This window comes from Mastomys coucha, unplaced genomic scaffold (genome assembly GCF_008632895.1).
Source record: "Mastomys coucha isolate ucsf_1 unplaced genomic scaffold, UCSF_Mcou_1 pScaffold12, whole genome shotgun sequence".
In the NCBI taxonomy this organism is placed as follows: Eukaryota; Metazoa; Chordata; class Mammalia; order Rodentia; family Muridae; genus Mastomys; species Mastomys coucha.
In genome coordinates this window covers 25,995,322-26,014,360 of record NW_022196894.1, presented here as the reverse complement: position 1 = coordinate 26,014,360, position 19,039 = coordinate 25,995,322, and the positions used below count along the sequence as shown (strand labels likewise).

The 19,039-nt window shown below is 38.6% G+C and overlaps 1 protein-coding gene across 2 annotated transcripts in view; it reads left to right on the top strand.

Annotated features, from left to right (window-relative positions):
* The window catches only part of Fgf12 (fibroblast growth factor 12), a 539,267-nt gene that overhangs the window by 321,965 nt on the left and 198,263 nt on the right, over positions 1-19,039 (top strand). For both annotated transcript variants that reach the window (XM_031363565.1, XM_031363564.1), the window contains one exon: positions 5,522-5,632. In XM_031363565.1, the coding sequence (XP_031219425.1) occupies positions 5,522-5,632 (111 nt within the window). The remainder of the gene's footprint in view (positions 1-5,521; positions 5,633-19,039) is intronic.

Sequence of the window (19,039 nt, the reverse complement as noted above, 5' to 3'; positions counted from 1 at the left end):
ATGACTTTGAATTTGTTATAAGGCTGACCTTGAACTCCTGATCCTTTTGATTCCACCTCCCAGTTACTAGGATTACAGATATGCATCCCTAACTTGACTATTTTTGTAATAGTTTTTGATTGAAAAGTTACGGTAATATAGTTCCCATATGATTTACATCCATTTTCCTTATTAACATTCTTCATTATTCTGAGACATTTGTCACGATTAAGACTTGTTAATTTTGATGCATTATGATGCACTGAAATCCAAACTTTATTCAGCTCTTCCTCCCTCTTCCATCCTTCCATTTCTCCTTACTTCTCTCTGTCTGTCTGTCTGCCTGCCTGTCTGTCTGCCTGCCTGCCTGCCTGCCTGTCTGTCTGTCTGTCTGTCTGTCTTTTTATTTGTCAGAGTCACCTAACACTTTCTCCTGCCGCAGCCTACCAAGCTCCGCTACCATAGGCATGTGCCACCATGCCTCTTGCTTCCTTCATTTTAACCCTACTAATTTTTTAGGTCCCAAATACCACATTGCATTTAATTGTCATGCCCCCTTTTGCTCCTTCTCTATTCTTATTTATGACATTTTTTGTTTTTCTTTTTTTCATTGGTGACCTTGAGATTTTGAGGGGTTTGAGTCAAGAGTTTTGTGTGCCCATTGGATGCAATCTGTCTTGTGTTTCTCTCAGAGTTGGGGGTTATACGTTTTGATAAAAAGTCACATAAGTTAAGTGCCATTTTGTCTGCTCATACCAGTGATATAAGCTCCCACCACGAATCATTGTGATTGATGTTATCCTTGGTCATCTGGCTAAAACAGAACTTTGTTGTGTTTCAGTAAAATCACCCCCTCCCTTCTTTTCCATACTGTTCTCATTAGAAGAAAACCACCACACGGAGCCAATGGAATTTTGTTTGTTATTTACCCCATTGCCCAAGGTGGGTGTGTCTGATAGCTGTTTTATTTTCTCTATTGACTATTCAAGGCACAGCTTTCTTCCATCCCGTTGCTTCAGCATCCCCCTAGGGCTTAGTCGTCTTAATCCAGAGAGAGGGTGGCAGAGGATGTTTGCTTTTGAAAGCTTTGGCCTGGAAATGGCACATATCACTTCCACTTACATTCCATATGACACCGTCTCATCTGCCAAGCCTAATTGCAAGGCAGGCTAGGACATATGGTCGAGCTGGGTGCCCAGGAAAAGGAGGAAATGGATTTGAACAAAGTGCTAGCAGTATTGCCACTTTCACTCTAGAGTATAAAAGGCAACAGACTAACTCCTCTGCTGCCATTAGAGAATTCAGCCACCAGTTTATTAAAAAACATAAACAAAATCAAAAACAAAAAACAGGAGAGTAACAGAATAACATACTTCTCAATCTAAAAGTTGTTTAAACTGTAAAGAAGTCAATAAATTTATTTCAATGACTTATTAAATTTCATGATTTCATTAAATTTACTCTTGATCCATAAGCATTTGTTGGGCATACTCACTTGTATGCCAGCATTTGAGAACTTTTACTCTATGATTTATCTGTACTGTATCATTGGCAGAGGTGGCTTGCTGTGTTTTCTGTTTGGAATGCCTCTGTTTGTATTTGCTTTTGTTTTTGTTTGTTTGTTTGTTTTTTGTTCTTTTCAGATGAAAATTCTCCTCACAGGCTGTGGAGATGGCTTAGTTTAGTAGAGAGCACTAAGCTTGGTAGCATTTATTCATAACCTTAGCACTGGAGAGGTGGACATAGGAGGATTTGTGGAGCTCATTGGCATAGACTACTTAGCAGGTCCAGGCCTGTAAGAGTCTCTGTTTCAAGAAAAGATGAAGGCAGGTGGTGCCTGGGTAATGATACTTGAAGTTGTCCTTTGGCCTCCTCCTCACTACTCTCTGTCCCTGTCTGTCTGTCTGTCTGTCTGTCTGTCTATCTATCTATCTATCTATCTATCTATCTATCTATCTATCTATCTATCATCTATCTATCTATCATCTATCTTTCTACCCTCTCTCACACACACATATATGGCAGGTAACACATACACATATGTGCATGCATTCCTACACATATGAATACATACATACTCTGGGGAGGGCAGCCTACTCATTCCTCAAGAGGCACTGGTATATATGTCAAACATGGACAGAATTGGTCCTTGCTTCAGGAGTCATCATGGCACATTGCTTCATTCATTTAATATCTCCACCACTGACATTACTGTGATGTATGTTTCATGCATTAGATTATGTGCTCCCTGGGAGATAGCACAGACAAACCCCTATCCTGATCTCTTAAGTTCCTAAGCAGAGATTGACAAAGAATATGTTTTCAAATATGCACAGGATGCTTTATATGCTGAAACATGTGCTTAAGTATTTAATATTTTTGTCAAATATAGTAAAATACCCCTTCACCCCCACAAGTCCCTCACTTATGCTGGCCCCTTTCTGGAGGGGCTACTTTTGGCTGGAGACTAGATGGGCTGGTAGGGATTGAGAGAACAGAATGGGGCACCGCTTTAGAGGTGGTCTGCACAGCTTGCAACGGCCTGTGCTGGGCTTTGGGCATGCTCAATAGATGTGCTGGTCTCCTGTGAAATCTCTGTGGTGCAGGACATTTGTGTTTCTAGATCATCATATAATTAAGCCTCCGATCCATGTCTAAGTCCTCACTGCTCTTGGCACAGGGAGGTGGTGTAAAGGTCTAACGCTCATTATGCTGAACAAGAGTTACCAACCTGAACTCCCAGAGTCCCAACAGGGGGATAACGTCACCATGGCAAAAAGCAGTGTTTAATTGCAGATGGAGAAAGAGGAGCAGGAAGAAAACAAGCAATAATTTGCAGGTTTTAATGCGTAAGCTGCCGTGCATCTCATTACCAAAGAAGCCCATATTTCACAAAATGACCTTATGCGTATCAGAAAGACATGGATTGAGAGACTTCTGTCTCTTTTCCTTTGACATTTTCTGTCTTTCTGTCTATTCTCAGCTTGCCGTTTACATCGTGCCTTCCCAAGTTCAGCTAGTATTTCACCAGAACAGACCCAGGAGGCCTGGAGTCTGCTCTCAGCGTGCTGTCTTCACCCTTGTGGCTTCCTTGGTTTTCATAGTTGAAACTTTATGTGTTAATTAGGATTTATAGGCTATGAAGTTTTCTAGTTCATACTGTCATATAGTCATCCATTTGATATTCTCTGGAGTTACAGTCTGAGTATTTTTCTTTCTTTTTTCTTTTCTTTTCTTTTCTTTTTTTTTTCAAATCCAGATGAGATACTTGAGACCCAGATCATATATTGTTTACCCAAGACTTCTAAAAACCTGGGGCTCTCAAATGGGCTTGTGTCCCCATTCAGACCTAGAGATGAGTGGGCCATACTAGAAGTCTCTTTCCAGCCATGCAGTCTCATCACAGATAGGCACAATTACTTGTTTCGTAGCTGTGTTTTTCTCTGACATAGCCTTGGTATGCATGTGGTGTTAAGTGGATCCATGGAAGATAAGCATTGAGGACAAATCCTGTCACACTAATGTGACAAGAAGCAAATCATGGAAGGGACCCAAGGCTCACTTTGTTTGACTTCCATATTGTATTGATAAGGAAATTTAGATCTACAAATTACAGCATTTAATTTAATTCAAGAGGGTAGGTTGCTATTACCCAGAATACAGTTTCAAATTCAGTTCTCTATTTACCCTTGTTTCTCGTTTCTGATTTTCTTTGTATCTCTTTTGTTTCTTAGAACACCTTGACTCCACACACATTACCCTGTGTTTTCAATTATGACCATCAAGTTATATACCGGGTTCCTGCTAGAACTAAACATCATTGAAGTATTTCGTTTGCCTGGTGTATTCACAGAAAGAGAAAAAAAGAAATTGTTAGCCACCATTGGTTGAATAAGCACAAAGGCTGGGGTTGATAGGTGTAAATTCAGTGATTGTTCTTCCATAGATGCCATCCTTGACTTCAAAACAATTCTATGGTTTCTATCATTTGCCGAAGTTTATACCATCAGAGAGAGCAATCGTCTTTTTGTCTTATGTGTTGTAGTTATGCTTAATATCAATCTGGAGCTTCTATTCTGCCTTTGATGATTCAGTTGCCAGATAAAAGACATACATGATCTTTAATTTTTAATAAGCCTTAAACAGCACTAGAGCTGGACCCATCCTCTATGCTATTATGTCTCTTTTCCAGCCAATAATCTCACAATATGATTTGCCACATGTCATCGGGGCTGCTCTTAACTCCGATTAGCCAACACACATGGCTATTATTTTAAGATTATTACCCCATGGTGGCTTCTCTACTTTCTTCTCTCTCCCTCATGCTCTCCTCAGACCCCAAGGGCAGAAACACCAAGTTCCACCTATCTCAATTCTGTGCACCTATAGGCTGTAGGCATCCTTATTCACCAATGAGAAACAACTTGGGGGCAAGGTCACATAGCCTCATTTGGATCTATGTGTGGACTCTTTTGTCTCTGGGGTCAATCAGGCCTTAAGATCCTTACATCAGGATCTTAAATGTAATATTTAGCATCACAATACAAGCCGCATCATAAAAATACCACTACACTTATGCTTTATGAAATAATTAGAGCTGTAAATATCCTAAGATAATTTTTATCCAGCACTAGAGATGAAATGATAGCAAGCCCATAGAAAGCAGCTTGTTGCTATAAGGACCACCATAATTTACAGCTTTAAGAAAGCTGTAAATATTTATATTAGCTGATGTACAAACTATACATGTGCTATAAAAAGGATTTTGATGGCTTAAATGTATAAAATGCCTAAAAGTGAGGACCATTTATGTCTCTTTTTAAGGAAATGGTGATGATGCATTTTTCATTTGTTTGTTTTGCTGTTTTGTTTTTGCTTTGTATTGGCAAAGTGAGTTTGGCCCCGGCCTCTCTGTGATGAAGTGATTTTGGCTAGCCCATCCGTGGTGAAGTGAGTTTGGCTGGCCCCTCCATGGTGAAAAGATAGTAACTGAGCACCTCATCAATTCACAGTTTTGCTTTCACTTGTAGATCTTTCTAGTTGAACTTGATCAGAGTTTTAAAAAAACAAAACAAAACAAAAAACTAAGAGCTTCTGACACGTGCTTTGGGACCCAGCAGAAATGAAAGTCTCTGAGGCCCCAATTATGACACAAGGAAGCTGAGGGTTATGATGGTAGTTTTGCCTTTTTAGTGATGCTGAAATATAACCATAAACTTGGGGTGGGGCAGCTTGGAGGAAGATACCATATGTAGGATAGGGGGCAATAATTCACTTTTTAACATGTCTGTATTTCTAACTGTAATTAGCTTTAATATTTACATATAAGTGATGTGTTGTTTCAAAGTATTATGGTTCTGCCTCTAGGAAAAAGGAAAGCACAGCTATTACACTAAAATGACCCCCTTCCCAATGCTAATTTCAATATTTATGACACAAGCATTTATGCATTTAGTTACAGAATGTTTTTAACAACTTGCAAGTGTGCACTTTTATAAACAAAATAAAAAAAAGCAAATAATTATTTCATCTTGTCTTGCAGAACCCCAGCTGAAAGGGATTGTGACAAGGTTATTCAGCCAGCAGGGATATTTCCTGCAGATGCATCCAGATGGTACCATTGATGGGACCAAGGACGAAAACAGCGACTACAGTAAGGAATGCCAGCTACTTGCAATGCAGTGCAAATAGAATGCATAGCCCAACACAGCCATGCTGCTGTTTGGACAACTTGATGATCAGTGTGCTAGGCTTGCCTCCGTTACCCTTCTTGCAGCTTTATTCTAGTTTATTCTAAAGAAAACAGTAAGATGAAACAAAAGCAGTGTATCGGAGAGGCTATGTACTCAATGAGAAGGTAGGAGCCTTGACAGATGTCCAGTAGTCATTACATGGGAAGGCTTTCTCATTGGACTGTCTCTTGTCAGGATGATAAATGCTCACAGAAATAATAGAGATCTTCCAACACAAGTGGCATTTAAATCTTGGACCCAAGTGATAAACAAGTTATAACTCTCAGAGCCCCAGTTTTTGTTGGAAAACATTACTTCTACAGGCAAACAATGAACACATAGGCTATTTCATTTGGCTAAGGACAAAATTTCAATATAACCATCACAAATCGCAATATATATACACACACGTACATACACACACACACACACACACACACACACATAATATTAAGAAGTTAATAAAGACTGGTAGATATAATATGGACTTTAAAAATAGTTTTGAAATAAAGGTTACAAATATTAAAGATTATTTTAAAATCTCCTAGAAATAACCATTAAGCAGTACAGTTGACAAGTTCAAAAGCAAATATAGTTAATCAAAACATGAGAGATTATATTTGTATTTTGGAAACATAACAAATGTTTCAGAGGTGAGAATAATTGCTCTCATAATTTCCAACTTCTCCACCATCATACAGGTGCCTCAGGCTAAACTCCCAGTATTCTACAGTTGTGCAGGGTGCCATATTGTTTTTTATAATTTTGTCTATATACAGTACGAGGTCTGTAGTGTTAGACATATAGTGAATGAACCTGGTGTGGTAGGTGCATGAGTATAATTGAGACTTAGAGAGAACAAGCAGAAAGGTCAGAAGTTGAATGTTAATCCTGGCTGAATTCCAGAGCACCCTGGGCCACGTGAGACTTTCCTTCAAAAGAGAAAGAGAAGAATCAGAGACTAGTAGTATATGCCTGTTAAATATCCATCCAGTGGTTTGTGATTCAGTCAGACTGAAAATTTCTCACACTTCAATAGGTAATTTAGGAAATCAGATATTTTATAGAGCTGTAACTCTTAAATTAACAATAACACTTGAGGCAAAATTCAAAATCCTAAAAGCACTGAGACGTTCCTGTCCACCCCTTTTGAATTTTCTTTGTTTACTTAATATTGTATGCTACAAAATATGAATTACAATAAAGAAAGACATTATTATGAAGAATCTCATTCCACTTTCTCTCTGTTCTTGGCAAAGGAGTTGATTACTTTATTGTGGTCTGCACTGCTAATTTGTACTTCTATGAATGCATTCTTTAAATGGTTCAAGTTTTCAATTCAGGCAAGAAGAATGAAGAGCCCATATCCCCTGAATCTGACTGTTATCGATTGTATCTGCACTTCAATATCTGATTGGGGGGGCACACACTGACAACAGAGTCAGGGAAGTGCATAGCCATGACCTCACTTTTCCCAAGAGGTGACCAGAGAGGACAATAGCAGCAGCATCTGCTGTCAATACCACCCAAAGGACATATTTAAAATGGAAAATGGGACCATTTATATGACTTACCCTGGGGGCATTTTGGAAGAGGTGGTGACAAGACTGAGAGAGGTAGAGGAGTACTTTAAAATACTGTTTTCTGGATGAGACATGACCATGGTAAACATGAATACTCAGCGTACATGACCACAAGAGAGGCACATATCTATCTATCTATCTATCTATCTATCTATCTATCTATCTATCTATCTATCTAACTATCTATCTACATATATATATTTATGCAATATAATTCAGGCATACAATAAAAACATGTATCACCAAAATGCCTGATACATATGCACTGCACACATAGAATATAACTGATTATGTGTTTTATCAAATGCTTAAAGAAATGATTTAAACTCATAAATTCATACCATTGTTTTTAAGTTAGATGATCTACGGTGCATGTATTTCAATAAATTAATATAAAGAAAATTGAGGAGTGTAAAATCTAAAGATTACTATAAATTCATTTGGATATCAGTATAAAGGTTAATTTAAAAATTCAATATATTTCAACCTTTTGTTCAAGAAGAAATTATGCTTTCCTTGATTATCAGGGATAATAATGTCTCCCAATATGACTTTGCTTATTTAGAAATGATCTACTGTAGCCATATATTACGCTTTGAATGAGCGAGCTTATTTGGTTTATATCAAGCCAAAATAAAATAATAAATATCAAGTGATAGAGAGATAGTTATATAGATAGACAGACAAATATATTAGGTAGCAAAATATCAGGGAAACACCAGGCAGAAATCAAACAGGAAGGCCCTACTGGGGTAATCAGTTAAGGGTCTAAGGATAGTAAGTTTACGACAGAGGAGTGGGTCCCCATGGGTGGGGCTTTCAAATGAAAGGGCCATGGTAGGAAAGAGATATTGGGGTTTGATATATCATACTATACAGGGTTAGGTATATAAAGTATGGCTGTGTGAAATTCTCAATAGTAAAAATAAAGTAAAAATAACAAAAGCTAAAAAGAACAGATTAGTAACAAATAGCAACATATAGACATAACACCATCAAATCAGGAGTCACGGTATCCCAGAGAAACTGGGACACTAAGACAGTCAACTTAGCTTCTTGATTGAGTTTTCATTCCATGATGAATTGTCCAAGACTGAACTCCAGTTTCCCTGTAGCCTCTGCAGGACCTTTCCCATCATGGGATAAACAATAGCAACATCTGTCAGAGATGGTTCACCTTCCAGCTATTCTCAAGGACATGATGCTCACATTCTTTGCCTGCCTTATTCTCTCTCATCCCCCTCACAGGGTTGAGTGGGTGCATCCCATTCTACCATGGGGGCCTTGGAGACACTTGGGCTCTGAAACTGAGGAACAATTTCACTTCCAGAACCAGCTTCTCAGTGCATTCAAGCAACATGTGAAAGTTTACTAACATGCTGTATAGTGCATATACAGTTTAAAAATAGCTTTCCCCCCTGTTTAACTGTATGCTTAAGCCACTCTTCATCTGGCCTGACATGGTTTGAGCTTTTTAAAAGTGAGAGTATTGTCATATACATTTTACATTCTGTTATCAATTTTATTGTGTTTATGAGGCTTTTTTTGTTTTGTTTGTTTTTTTTTTTTGTTTTTGTTTTTGTTTTTGTTTGGTTGGTTGTTTGGTTGGTTTTGGTTTGGTTTTTTGAGATGAGGTTTCTCTGTGTAGCCCTGGTTTTCCTGGAACTTACTCTGTAGACCAGGCTGGCCTCAAACTCAGAAATCCTCCTGCCTCTACCTCCCAAGTGCTGGGATTAAAGGCATGTACTGCCACTGCCTGGCTTATGAGGCTTTTATAAGTAATATACTTTATCTAAACCACGTGTGTATTGAAGGTGCTCCATGATGCCAGGACGTGGATCTTGCCTTAAACGCATGAGTCCTTGGGGGTTATTTCTGATACAAACTAGCATCCATTTTACTCCTAATCTAAAATTTCATGATTATGTAGCATATATGTCGTTGTTACTTAATTATTTTTATCTTATATTCCAAAACATACTCCTTTATTTTGTTTACAGTGGGCTGTCATGCATGGTAGACATTCACTGGGAACTGGATGGATGGGTGGGTGGATGGAGAGTGGGGTAGTTGGGTGGGTGGATGGATGGATGTGTGGGTGACTGGGTGCCTGGCTGGATGAATGGCTGGCTGGCTGGCTGACTGGATAGATGGATAGATGAATGGATGGATGAGTAGAGGGATGGGTGGGTAAGTAGATGGATAGATGGTTAGGTGGATGGTAAACAGATTTTCCAGTGGTTGGTTGAATACTTCTCCCACTAAGATTTACCTTGTATTTCTTTAAAATTATATTTCATTCTATTATTTTGTGTGTAGGAATGCTTTGCCTACAAGTACACTGTGTTCTACATGCAGGCACTGTCCTCAGAAGCCAGACAAGTATGGTGAGTCCCTGGGGTTGGAGTTACAGATAGCTGGGTCCTGGGGACAGAAGACATGTCCTCTGGAGGAGCAGCCAGTGTTCTTAACTACTGAGCCACTGGTCTAGCTCCACCTTTAATTTTAGACTTTAGAAAAATGAAAGTAGTTGTAGCAAGCCCCTTTGTACTCACCAAGCTTTCTCTAATAGCAAAGTTTCATATAACAGCAGAGCAATTATCAAAACCAGAAAAATATGCACCCTTACAGTACTGTTTACTGGGTTACAATGCTTATATAGATTTGACCTTTTCAACTAATGAACTTTCTCCTAACCTCCTCCCTCCACATATTTTAATAAAATGTTTCAAATGAAATAATAATTTTCTTTTTTATAAGTGGAGATTAGGCTAAATAATACCTGAGAGATATTTAAATTCCACTCATGCTTATTAATAGAAAAAAAAAGCTAAGTCTTTAAGTTGTTAACATGTCTTTTCTTTCTTCACTCTGTGTGGGTGGAGAGTAAAGCCAGTTGATTGTTTGAAAAAAAAAATCTTGTTACTATTAGCATATGCCAGAAATGTTTTGTTTGGTTCATAGATATCATTAGGTCCAAACCAACTTTACCAGTACATCTTCAGAGAACTGATGGACACCTGCTCTTTTGTTCATAGAGAGAAGACTAATTATATATAATTGAGTACAAAGCAAATGTTTTTTTCTGCAGTAGCAGATAAGAATCGCTACAAATGTAATGATAACAAAAATGCAGGGCTGTATTGGAACACTGCTACAAAAAAGAGAGAATTGCAGCTTAGAGGGTATTAATAGGAATATTTTACATAGAATTTAAAAGCCCATTATTCTGTTCCGTAAGTTACCATAGTAGATGAATTTGAAGAGGTTAAAATGCCGGAAAGAAAATAATGATAATATTGTAACCAGATACATTGTTCTCATTTTGCTGAAAAATACACAAAGTCCCCTCTGACTGTGGAGTGGGTAGCATGCTAAGTTGGTGTCACTGTAATGATGGAGAGCGGGGCTCATGCTTTACCCACCTGGAGAGAGGGGAGAAGGTGATGGAAAGCCCTTTGGTGTGGTTGGGAGAAGCAAGCTCTGAAAATAGTCTTGGAGCAAGGCTTCCGGGTCTCCTTCAGTCCTTTCTTTCCAGCATTATTGTGGGAAGGAAATACAAGTGTGGGGGGATGACATTATAAAGGAGCAGGAGCACGTGCCGCTGAGAATCTGACAAGTGCGCCGGGAACAGCAGGACTAGCCCTGTACCTAGATGGCCTTGCTGCATGGTTGCAGGTGGGATTGTGAACCATTCCACAGGCACAGTCATGCAGAGCCCCTGGATAAGGTCACTGAAGATAAAAGCAAACTCATGCCGAACTCATATCTGACCATGGACAAAACAAGGTTGTGGTAGAAGTGAGAGAATTGTCACTTTTCAGTTTCTCTGGTGTCACTGCTTGTTTTATCAAGCAATGCTTTCTAGATAAGACTTGTTAAGATAACAATAAACTCAATCTCACTTCTCTTCCTCCTCACCTACGTTAGAGCATCTAGGCTGTGGGAAATCCAGTTGTCTGAGCCCTTCCCAAATCACCAACCACAAACAAACTCCAGCCTGCCTTTTCTTCCATTTTCTTGGTCAGACTCGGAAGTTCTATCCTGGTACACATCTTTACTGCTTGCTATAGGGTTATTAAACTCAAATTTGTTAAAACACAGATATGTTTCTGATATTCCTTGAAGGGAAGACATTGACACTGTCCAAGAGATGTTCTCTGCAGCCCATTCTCCTCCAACTAGACACAATCTTGGTATTTTTTTCCTGCTATGTTCTCTGGCTGTTCCTCACTTGCTTTTCTGTTCACTTACTACCTTACCATCTTTTAAAATTCAGAATACATATGTCATCTTAATTTTTTCATATTAACATACATTTCATTGGAATAATTTATACACCTAATTTGTGGGCTAAAGAATTGGCTCAACCTGGTGGGTGGTGGTCGCACACACCTTTAATCCCAGTATGTAGGAGCCAGAGGCAGGCACATCTCTGAATTTGAAGCCAGTCTTGTCTACAGAGCTAGTTCTTGGACAGCTAGAGCTACCCAGAGAAATACTGTCTTAAACAAAATAAAACAGGATTATCTCAGTGGGTAAAACATTTGTTGTGAAAGCCTAAGGACCTGTTTCCATCCTCAGAACCCCAGGTACAAGTGGGAAGGAACAGCACCTGCACACATCTGTAATGCTGACTATCCTTGCAAAATTATGTGTTATGGCCACTTTTTAAACATACAAACATTACTTTTTTGTTATGAATTATGTTGAACACTTTCTTAATTGTCATATAAACCTTGTGTTACTTCTGTGTTACATCTCTTTATGTTATTCTGTGGAACAGACATCATTTGTATTTTCTATAAATTAAATCTACATAGTGCCATCCATGTTATTGGTGTTGTGCAATGCTTTTGCTCATTTTGTTGCCTTTGAACATTTTTATCTTTCCTATCCTACTTTAAACATGGTTTTATTCCCTTTCTTTTCTTTTTTTTTTTTAACCTACTCACTTGTTTCTGCTAAGCTTATTGGCACAGTCTATACTGGGAAGGATGAAGCAGAGGAATCACAATTTTAAGGCCTGTCTGAGCTACTAAGTTTACCATCAACCTGGGCAATTCAGTGAAACTGTTTGTAAACATAAAATCAAAGAGAACTGAAGGACAGAAAGATCTTAAAACAGTTGATTAGCATGACAGAAGCCCTGGGTTCAGTCCCCAGTAACACATACACAGATCACACATACAGATTGTACTCCCCCAGGTCACACACACTCACACACACATGCGTATACACATGCATATACACACATGCATACTTACACAGATGCCTACACACTCACATACATGCATACACACTCACATACATGCATACAAACACACACATGTGCATATACACACAAACATGCGTACATACACATGCATATAAACTCATACAGACATTCATACACGCTCACACAGATGCATATATTCTCTCACATACACATACAGATGCATACACACTCACACTCACATTCACATTCGCACACATGATCCCTATTTATTACTAGACTGAAAAATCAGTACTTTTATTTGTTTTAATAATGAATATTTCAGGGTTTTTTTTTACAGCTAAGATAAAATTAATTTGCATCCCTTAATTCTGTTTTTAATATTTGATATTTTTCTGTCATAAATAAAATTATAGTTTTTAGATCTTATAAAATTTTCACTTCATTATGATAATTTTCTTGTAAAGAAACATAATTCAGAACGGCCTATATCTGATTTTTTTAGAACTCTAATTGTAAATGTAAAATGTTAGTCATGGTTATGTTTTCTATACAATACCAAGCATATGATGTTTTGATACCACTAGTCACAAGCGTATAGATGTAGCCAAAGCCAGCAGGAGCTCATCCTGCTCAACTATGAACAGAAACACGAACCAAATGGTTGCTCAGGGGAAAACTGTCAAGAGGAATCGAGTATCTAGTTTTAAGACTGTAAGATTCCTCCAAAGCCATCAAGGCGTTTACCTTCCCTAACGATGGGCCTTGGCCTGGGCTTGTTGGCCCAGACCTTCCTCATTAATCTGCTGGGGCACATTTGCTATAGTTCTGATAGAGAAAAGCTATGCCACATCTAATTTTGTTTTCTAAAGCCATCTGTATTTGAGGACTATGTTGCTATTTCTTGTGAAATTATACCTGTAGGCTAAGAGAAATAAGTGGGTGCATTATCCTTGTGGGTATCCTCAAGCAAAGCTTTTATCCCTCTAAGTGGCACTATGGTACGTGCAGGGCTGTCACTCTTCTGGGGCTGTTATTTCTTTGTAGCACAATCAGCCATGACCCTTAGCTTGTAAATTCATGTACTTGATTGGATATTGTTTTAGAAAAGAAAGAACTTTGCAATCTGGTTTGGAGATTTTGATGTTAATTAAAAAAGGTGTATTTTTTGTAGTTAATGACATTGCCTCAATATAATATTTGTGGAAAGCTAGAACAAGACCCATGTATCCCCTTGAATAGTTTAACTCCTTACATCTATCACAAGGAATAACTCCCCTGGCTCCTTTAACCTGGATCTGTCACTTTATTCTTGACAGAATGTTTCTTTTTGATGGGGAGACTCTTGCTCCAAGGAAATTGTTCTGAAAAGCAAAACGTGAACCAGTGAAATTGTGCTCTTGTTTATAAGTGTAGTAATATGTGGGGTACACTGGTTCAGAATCTTTTAAAAACTATTTAACCAAGCAGATTCTTAAAAGCTGGTGAGGACTGCGTTGTCTTTAGTCCTTTCCGGGCTCCATGAGGTAACTGATATTCAGTCTTGGGTTAGTCACATGTACTTTCTCCCATTTAGATGAACTCAGTTGGACCAGATAAGAGGAACAAGTAATCTCATAAAGTCTAGATGCTCTTTTCTTTCCTTTTGGTGCAGAAATAAATGTGTGCTAAGTAATTTTTTTATCATGTCCTTTTTTTTTTTCTCTGAGAAGTATACTGCAAGTAAATATGAAGTCATCAGTTTGAAAAATCAATGCATTGTATTGTCAAGATGTGTGTAAAGACCCCTGCATGCCATGGAGCTGTAATTTGCACCCAGGACTTAACACGACTGTGTACCCCCTGGAGCCAGTTATTTAACTTCTCTATGTATTTAATTCATCTGCTCATTAAATGAGAATATACTAGCACTTAGATTTCAGGGATTTTGCATCAATTAAATGACATATGAAAAGTGTTTTATATAGTACCAAGAACACAGTGGTTCTTAATAAAGCCAATCTATTATTGTTACCTTGGCATTAGATCTAGAGAGCCTCTTTAGTTTGACTGTTTTGGGGAAGGGATTGTAAGCAGTGCATAGACAGTTGCAACTTAGCAGAAGCAGAATCCTTCACAGTGACTGCTGTTATATGAAACACTTTGAAGTGTTTACACAGGAGGATATGGAATAATACTCTAATAGTTCAGAAAATGTGGATCGTCAACATCATGGGAGGACTTTGTAGAAACATATATCTTCCAGCTCAACTCTAGACAAATATATAATCAAACATATTTTGGAAAAATAACAGAGGACTTAATAGTGTAACAAGAACTATATACTACACAGTTTTATGCTTTTGAGTAAAACACTAATTCTGTTTTCTTGGAAAATCATTAATCTTATTCACCTGGTAGGATGGTTTAGTCATGTCTACTGGAAAGGATCTAGAATTACCCAGGAGATGGGCCTCTGGCTATGTACCTGGGGAGTTATTTTGATTAAGTTAATTGAGATAAGATGACCCATCCACTGCGGGTGGCACCATTCCCCTGGTTGAGCTCTTGGACTGTAAATGGAAGGAGGAAACTGAGTATCAGCTTGTGTTCAGCCCTTGATGCTTCCTGACTATGCATGTGATACGACCAGCTGCTTTAAGCTCTGGCTGTTTGGATTCCCCTGGCATGATGGACCCTTAAACTGTGCATCCGAGTAGGATGGTTCTTCCTTAAATTGCTTTTGTCAAGGTGTTTTGTCACAGCAATACTAAAGTAACTAAAGCACCCAATGAGTCACCCCAAGTCCAGCAGAATGTCTCAGCCCTTACCCTCTGTCTGAGGTAGGCTGCCTCCATGCATGCTCAGCAACGTCCCTGTCACAAAATCCTTACTTCTCTCTGCTGCCTGCAAGGCCTGTGCATCCATTTATAGCTGCACAGATCACATTATGCTCAAAGGCTGGCTGCATCTGTGTTTCCATGTTCGAGTACCACTTCCTTATTTGTTCTTCTAGCAAGCAATGAAACATGTTCCAAGATCCCCAACCTCAAGGACACATGGGCTTGTTTTCGTTGGCTTACTTCAAGTGAAAACAGTTGAATGGAATTGATTTCAGCCAATGACGCATCTACTTTTCCTTATCCCCCTTCCACCTCCTTGAGTCCCAAAGACCTTCAAGGGTAGGATAGCTATGGCTTTCTTTAAGTGTTTGTGAAAATAACCATGTTCAAACAATAAAGAACCGCTTACTCCTGCTCTCCATCACCCATATCTTTCCAGACATGGCGGTTTGAAAGATTGCTTGGCTTTCCCCTGCTGAATCCTGAACGTTTCCTTCTCTGTAAAATGATCTGTTTTTAAAAGACATACTTAAAAACAGAAACTTTTTAAGTTTGTAAGTTGACAAAGACTAATTTTAACTTTTAAAAGACTGTTAAAAAAAGGCAAAGGTGTAAGACCCAGCAGCACAGGAGGTTTCTTACTGAACTAAAGAAGAGTGATGACGTTCCCTTCTACCTTAAATCAGTACACAGAGCTAAAGCAGGCACCTCTTGTCCTTGACTTCCCTAGTTGTTTCCTAGCTAGTCTTTTTACCCAAGTTTTTGGCCTCACCCATCCTCCACAGTCAGAGACATAGTAAAGCCAAAATAGGAAAAATACTCACTGCACTCTTCCACTTTTTTTCCCCCACAGCACTAAGGAGAAAGCATAAGTTTGACTGGTAAGATTTGATACAAGCCAACCTCCTGCTTTAGGGCCTCTTCTTCTCTGTTTTTTTATCTTTTTAAAGTTGACCTCACTCTTCTTCAAACATATCAGGTCTGTTCCACATCAGGGAACTAGAATGGGCCATGTTCCATGTGCTTAACATCCTTCTTTCTAATCTTTTGTGTAGTTCACTTTGTTTTTCTTTTTCTGGTTAAATTTCAATGTAGATAAACTTCAATCTCTGTGATGAACAGTCTCTTCTGGATACCTGATGTTTTTCCCCATTCCTTAGTACTATTTATCTAAGAAAACTGATTTTAATGTCTCATAGAAGTAGTAAAGCCTTTCCATATAGACCACACATTTTTCTCAGTCCATACTATGAATGGAAATTTGATATCAATGCTACCCCCACCTAACTCCTTTCATTGTATGACATCATTAAAGGCAAGGCTGTTGGTCTTTTGTTTTTGCAATTGCCCCTTTGAAGGTTTCTTTAGCTGTAAGGCCTGTGTTCCCTTCCAGACTGCCTGTATATCTTATTTATACAGTTGTGTATTTATTTGTGTGCAACCTGCTGACTGCTCTCAGGGTATTATCTGGATCTTCTCTCTGTACTTTGGCAATTAGTATGGAGCTGCCATGTGGTTAATTCATAGAAGTGGAGTTTATTATAAGTGGGTAGTTGAATTACTTAGTCATAATTGCCAAGTAAGTAAGAAAATAGGGGCAAGTTCTAAGTGCATACTCATGTGGACTGGTGATTTCAGGGCATATTACCATGAAATTTAAAGGACAGATTATATATCTTCAATGAGGGGGAGTCAGGAAAATAAAATGGCTTTGTGCCAAACATAATTTAATTGATATTTTTACATTTGTTTACATGGATATGGATATGCTAGGAAGCACATGTAGAGGAACAAGGACCCCTCTTTTGTTGGGAGATGGCTCTCTCTACCATCAGGGTTCCAGAGGTTGACTTCAGGTCATCAGAAGTGCCTCTTCCCACTACAGCATCTCCCTGACCCTAAGAGCTAATTTTTTTTGGCATATAGTTTTTGGGATATGTTTACCATAGTAGTTAATGTTTATTGAGCATTTTCTAAGTGTTTAGTACATGTTTGAAAATATTACAAATTTTGTATATGTATACCTTAGACAAACATGTACTATCAGGAACTTTTCCTGTTTTGAATATGAGTGCATTGAGGCACAGGAAAGTTAAACAGTTACCCCATGGCTATACAGATATTAAATAGCAGGCTTATGGCTAGGACTCAGTGAATTGAGTCCTTGATCTAGTCGACACTGTATTCCCAGGGCCTATTTCCTGGTAAATATTTCTCCATTCATAGCAAAAATTTCTTTAAACTATATGTGTGCATACCTCTGACAACACTTCACAAACATTAAGACTGGAATTTAACTGACCGATCAGTATTATGATGCATTGTTTTTAGACGGTAAACACTGAACTTGAGGATTTTTCTTCAATATGTCTGATAGCTCAATATGTCTGATGGTTCAATATGTCTAATGGTGTTGCTTGAAAGTAGTAAAGCATTATAAAGTAATTTATCAAGACATTGAATCTGTTTTCCTGCTTTGTTTTACCTGTACTTGTGAAGTTGGATGTGAGTGGGCTGTATATGTTTGTGTGTATACCTTTTCACATATTTTCCAGCCTCCTGTAAAGAGTGATCCTGGGCAGGCAGGCACTCGGCCAAGTTCTAGTGTGGTTGCTCTTCATAAACTGCTTCCTCTGACCCAGAGACAGAATGTGAAACAGCTCTCACCTCATGTCTGTGTAGCATTACTGAACCTATTCCACACGTTTCAGCAAAATCTTTCAGAATATTCTAGACAGCTTCTAACTGCCACCTCTTCTTTAGGAATCACAGGAACCATCACTCTTATTGTTTCTCCCATATGTGTTTAGGCTTATTTTCCATACTCCAGTTACAGCATTTGAGAAAAAGCACAGGGCTCAGTGAGAATCATAGATATTGTAGGACTCTCTCCATTTACATGTTTCATAGAAAGGTTAGCACCTTGAAGCCAAAGGTTTTGCATGTGTTGTGTGTACATGGGGGTTGGGGCCACTACCAAATTTCCCCTCATCCAAGAAAATGCCTTAGATTACTCCTGTTTAGAGAAACCTATGCCTGTCAACGTGTAATCACAACTAATTTCAGGGGCATTGGAATACTGGAGCAGCGCCTTGAGTAATTGTGTACTAAGCCATTTGTACTTTGATCACTCTCTAGGCCAAAGACCTAATCCCCTTTTCTTTGGGAAAAATCAATCAAATTTTAATTTAGTTGAGCATTGCATGGATTTTCCTGGGGGAAATGTGAACAAAAGTCCATTCACCTTTGATAGGATGCCAACAAGATGTCAAGTATTCCACCCAACTCTAGCTTGTGGAACTAATGAATTTATTGTGGTTACTTACAAGAGCATGGTTCAGGGTTTGCTTACAGAAGCATGGCCAGTAGTTTCCTGTGGGGAGCATGAATGTTGCAAATACAGCTGTACCACCAAAGGACCTACCCCAGAAGGAATAGTAATGCATGAACGCTGTGTCCACGAAGCTCCTTGATCAATTTGTAAGCATCTCCGCTAGAGAATATTTTCTCTCCAACATCAGCAATTGATTACTGAATACATGACTTTGTGGCAAAACCTTGTGGATCTGTGTCTTTCTGAGCTTCTCCCAACTTACAAATGTTTTCACTCAGTGTTTCTGTGTGTTGGGGAGAACTGTTTGGGGAAAATGGATAAAATCAATGGAATTTGCAACTTTGCTGCAATCTGAGAAATTTCCTTTATAGGAA